The sequence below is a fragment of the Neoarius graeffei genome, chromosome 20, assembly GCF_027579695.1.
Source record: "Neoarius graeffei isolate fNeoGra1 chromosome 20, fNeoGra1.pri, whole genome shotgun sequence".
Lineage (NCBI taxonomy): Eukaryota > Metazoa > Chordata > Actinopteri > Siluriformes > Ariidae > Neoarius > Neoarius graeffei.
This window is the reverse complement of record NC_083588.1, coordinates 66225708-66231185: the sequence shown is the minus strand read 5'-3', so window position 1 is coordinate 66231185 and position 5478 is coordinate 66225708. Positions and strand designations below refer to the sequence as shown.

At 45.8% G+C, this 5478-nt stretch overlaps 1 protein-coding gene across 1 annotated transcript; it reads left to right on the top strand.

Annotated features, from left to right (window-relative positions):
* Positions 1 to 240: 240 nt before the first annotated feature.
* On the top strand, positions 241 to 2441 carry LOC132868958 (inositol 1,4,5-trisphosphate receptor-interacting protein-like 2). The gene has a single exon (XM_060902295.1). The coding sequence runs from the start codon at positions 575 to 577 to the stop codon at positions 2039 to 2041; it is 1467 nt and encodes a 488-aa protein (XP_060758278.1). The 5' UTR covers positions 241 to 574; the 3' UTR covers positions 2042 to 2441.
* Positions 2442 to 5478: the final 3037 nt, after the last annotated feature.

Sequence of the window (5478 nt, the reverse complement as noted above, 5' to 3'; positions counted from 1 at the left end):
CACACACACACACACACACACACACACACACTATATCATTAAAGTCTTTGTACTTTTAACTGTGTTCTATCCACATGCTCTGAAATGCGGTTCCTCAGTAGAAGCCAGTGAAACACACCACGAAGCAGGAAGTCAGTTTTCTTCCTCCGTGTCTCTGAGAGGAGGGGAGGGTGAAGGGGAGGAGTGTGACTCTGAGTAGCTCACTTTTTTTTTTTAAAGCAGAAATTCCTCTCTCAAGAGTTTGGCATTTCCTCTGAGCTCATACACACACACACACACACACACACTCAAGCAGCTGCTCTCCCATTTCACGCAGCGCTCGGTATACGAGAGAGGGGGATTTTCAAACATTCTGAATGAGTGGACTCACAGTGTTCGACAAACAAATCACCATCGTGTAAACTTTGCCTCTGAGGCTAGAGGAGTTTTTCGAGAGTTTTGAACAGTAAGGAGAACTCGAGACAGTGCTGAACATCTGGGAGACTGACTCAGCATGGGCTAACCACCCCCGTCCCCGTCCCCGTCCCCATCCCATGCCTGCGAGAGTGCCGAGGCCCTGGACTGGAACAGGAGGATGAGTGTGTACAAGCTAAACCTCAGGGTGTTCTGGCTTCTGGTCTCTTGTGTCCTCGGCGTCCTGCTGCTGCTTCATCATTTTGTCCTGCGAGGATCTGAAGAACGACCTGATGGCTGCTCTGATCAGGGAACCGGATCCATCCCGCTCATCAAGTATGTTTTCGCCTTTGCACTATGTTATTTCTTCATCAGGTACTGCTCATCTCAGCCTGGAACTTCTAAACGAGGTTTGCATGCCGTTGCTGGAAAACCTACGGGTCCTAAAAGGGAGTTGTTGGAGGAACACTTTGAGAGACATGTCCGCCTTTCTCCACACGTTCTCGGCCACAGCAAGGCTCACGTGGCCAAGCTGGTGAGCGAGCTGGTGCGAGTCGGACGGGCTGATGTACTTCCAGAGTCCTCTCTGGCATTTCGTGGGGACTTTGTTCAGATTGGGAGCTCGTACGAGGAGCACAAAGTGGGCTCGCCGGATTGTTTTGATATCCTGGTCCCACTCCGGCTTCCCCGAGGGCTCAAAGTGGAGCCTTGCCGTTATGGTAACAACTGTGGTGGTGCACCACTGGTCACTCTGGAGACGCCACGTAAGGAGGAATGGCCACGGCGCCATAAAGTCTTCACGGATGCCTACCTGCGTTCAATTGGTTCACCAGGAGTCTACAGGTTGAGTCCGGAGTCAGTGATGCGCTGGTTTTACTGCGCGTCCCAGCGCTGCCTGTCAACCATACGATACCCGTTTGAGCAGCGCTGCTTACTCAGCCTTTCTCTCAGTGAAGGACAGCGCGTACAGCTTCACCTCACACCACGATCTGACTACGTCTGCTGCCACATCTCCATGGGCGTTCGGCTCATCCCAGCGCTTCCTCTGGGCGATTCCGCTTTTTTGGTCACATCCCCCGGAGCTCAGCATTCGGAAGACCTTTGGACAGTCTACTTCCCAAAGCAGGAGCAGAAGCTTCTCGGATGGTTGAAAGCTAAACTCCCTGCCAGCTCCTGCCACCTCAAGTGCCTTCAGCTGCTCAAGGAAGTGCGGGACCTCGGCGGGCAGACGTTTGACCAAAAAGCCAGAGCCGAATGGAAAGGTGTGCTTTCGTCCTATGCTCTGAAAACTGCCTGGCTTCGTCTCCTGCTCAGCACACCTTCTGGGGCCTGGGAAGATCGCCACCTCATGGACAGGATGGAAGACCTGCTGCGTTTTCTAAGAGACGGCCTACAAACCAGGAGTCTCCGCCATCTCCTCCTTGGCGGTGACAATGGGCTTCTACCTGAATCAGTCACTTTGCCGAAGATTGTTAAGGAAACTGTGCCGTCCAACCTGTGGGCTGAATTCAGCGCAGAAACTCTGGACCTGGTTGCTGCTCGGCTGTCGTACTCCTGGGCTCATCTGCCTCGTTTAATCCGTCTCGGGCGTCCCCAGAGGATGACTCTGGGACGAGGGGTCCACTGTAAGCACATTGACGCTGAATAGATGCTTTATTACCAAACAGGGTCTCAGGTGTAAACGTCTTTTAATCTCTTTTATCTGGAGTCTTGGAGTATCGGGGTGGTTTTCTAAAACAAGCTCCATCATGTGTCAAAGGAAGATAAGAGCAAGGGTTATGTTTATTTTCAAGCAGTATTTTGAAATGCAGTTTTTATTTGTTGGTGTTAGTATTGTATAGTACGCTGGTACAAATCCTTCTTGATGTTGGTACTGAGGAGGTTCTGAATCTCGGAGGTCATCGAAGACGAAAAGTTTGGAGCAGCTCCAAGAGACACTTTGCTGTTTTGCATTCAGGTCATAGGCTAAAGATTGCTAAAAATAATTCTCAGTAGTGTGTGTGTGTGTGTGTGTGTGTGTGTGTGTGTGTGTGTGTGTGCACGCTCTCTCAAGCAACGACACGTTCAGCTGTGTTTTCCAGGTGATATAAATTTCTACATGTGAAAGAGCTGGGTGAGTTTCATGTTGACTTGGAGACGTCATGTGGGTCAGGGACAGTCAGAGCAGGTTTAACACTAATAAGGGCAAACACACACACACACACACACACACACACACACACTCTTCTGGTCCCTGGAGACACACCTCTTGTTGCCATGGAGACGGGGATTTCACACCGGGGTCACCAGGTGGGCGAGTCGCTCCATCCCACTGAGACTTGTGAGTAATATTGTGATTTCATTTCTTTCCCCCTGTTTTCCTCCTCACACAAACATGGCGGATGTTTTGAGGGTTTTTTTCCGTTTTCCACCTCAAACACGCTGCACTCTCGTCCACAGAGGAATCAGACCTTTTCAGGATGTCTGAGTCACATAACAAGCTGAAACACACACACACACACACACACACACACACACACACACACACACACACACACACACACAGAGAACATGTTGCTCAACTTCTTGAGTGAAGCTTCGTGGTTTCACTTCACTTTACTCCAAAACAGAACAGAATCTGAAGTAAGGAAAAGAAGCTCAGCGCAGTTTAACATGAAACAAGCAACAAAACATCACGGCTTTATACACCTCACACTCATGGGGGGAGCGGGGAGGGAGTGTGAGGGAATGAATGAATGAGTAAGTGAAGAAGTGAGGGATGGAGTGAGTTAGTGAATGAATGAATCAGGGAGTGTATCAAGTTGTAAATGAGGGAGTGAGTGAGTGAATGAATGAATGAATAATAATTATTATTAGTTCAATTTATATAGTGCCTCTCTCACACCCAAGGTCGCTTTACAATCAGGGAAAATGAGTGAGTGAGTGAGTGAGTGAGTGAGTGAGTGAGTGAGTGAGTGAGTGAAGGAGTGAATGAGTGAGTGAGTGAACGAAGGTGTAAGTGAGTGAGTGAATGAGTGAGTGAATGAAGGAGTGAGTGAGTGAGTGAGTGAGTGAGTGAATGAGTGAGTGAATGAAGGTGTAAGTGAGTGAGTGAATGAGTGAGTGAATGAAGGAGTGAGTGAGTGAGTGAGTGAGTGAGTGAGTGAGTGAGTGAGTGAATGAAGGTGTAAATGAGTGAGTGAATGAGTGAGTGAATGAAGGAGTGAGTGAGTGAGTGAGTGAGTGAGTGAGTGAGTGAGTGAAGGTGTGAGTGAGTGAATTAGTGAGTGAGTGAGTGAGTGAGTGAGTGAGTGAGTGAGTGAGTGAGTGAGTGAAGGTGTAAATGAGTGAGTGAGTGAGTGAGTGAATTAGTGAGTGAGTGAATGAATGAAGGTGTAAATGAGTGAGTGAATGAAGGAGTGAATGAGTGAGTGAATGAAGGAGTGAGTGAATGAATGAAGGTGTAAATGAGTGAGTGAGTGAGTGAGTGAGTGAGTGAGTGAGTGAGTGAGTGAGTGAATTAGTGAGTGAGTGAGTGAGTGAGTGAGTGAATGAATGAATGAATGAATGAAGGTGTAAATGAGTGCGTGAATGAAGGAGTGAATGAGTGAGTGAATGAAGGAGTGAGTGAATGAATGAAGGTGTAAATGAGTGAGTGAGTGAGTGAGTGAGTGAGTGAGTGAGTGAGTGAGTGAGTGAATGAATTAGTGAGTGAGTGAATGAATGAAGGTGTGAATGAGTGAGTGAGTGAGTGAGTGAGTGAATGAATTAGTGAGTGAGTGAATGAATGAAGGAGTGAATGAGTGAGTGACTATAAATGTATGTTAAATGAGTGTAAAGACTTGTGCTTGTATATGAGTTTGTTTGAATATCAGGTGCAGTCTGTATAAATTCTGTAATTCATCTGTTGTGTGTTTGTTTATTTATTTATTCTGCAGCTGAATAAAGATTTTCTCTTTTACAGAATCTTGGTGTTTATTCATCAATCATCCATTTCCTCATGATCCAGTTTCTGGATTTCTCTCAGCTCTTCTCTTTACTGCAGTTTCTACTGAATAAAATGTTAACGCTAAAGTCTAAAGCATGGTGTGTGTGTGTGTGTGTGTGTGTGTGTTGTAATCCAGCTCAGAACAGGAAGTGAAGAAAGAGAGACAGCCCTGAGGAACGTGTAATCTTCCTAAACACAGTTCTGCTTCGTTCCCTTCTTATTTTCTCTCTTCTGTTTTCTTTTGTGTAAAAATGTCTGAAAATATCTCACAGGAGGAAGCAGCTGTGAAACTTTAATTTCACAGATCCTGATAAACTGCTTCTAAAGAAAAGTGGCAGCTATTCAGAAGCTCACATTAGTCTTTAAACTAATAAATTGCAGATATAAAATAAATTAGTGGTGTATCACTGCTTCTAAAGAAAAGCTGCAGTGAGATGAAATAATAATAAAATAATAAAACAAGTGTTGCCAGGCGAAACAAACCTCGCCCGGTAGCACTTATGATGAATATGAAGGAAGACATCACGAAAAAAATCGGTCCCCTATGGGTCCATGCGGCTCCTGCTTATAAATAAAAGAGTTTTCTGATCCCGTGTCCATACAGTAAATACAGCATATATATATATTTACTCTATGAGGCAGCAGCCACCAAAATGAAGCATAATCCAAAAATGAACAATTTAAAAATCACAGAAGTAAAATATACCAAGTGTCTGTACTTTATATTATTCTACTCTTCCCTCTTACAGTTTTGGAAACTGAAACCTTGGAACCGAGGCTGACACACACACGCTGTCGCCACGCCCCAAACTCTTATTTCCCGGAAATGGCCCAGCGCTAGAGCTCAGTGGAACGCACTTTCCCTCTGGAATAAGCATAAGCATGTCTGAAAGTGATTTCTTTAGTTTAGTCCATTTATTTCAAATGGTGAACTGAATTGTATACACTCACCGGACATTTTAATAGGAACATGTGTATGTGCATGCGCAGTGCGCGACTGTTACACTCTTATATTCTTACAGCACAATGGCGTAGTGGCTCGCGCCTCTATATGAGGCAGTAGACACAATAAAAACGATTTTGACCTTTTTGGTGACCTTGACTGGATGACCCTCAAA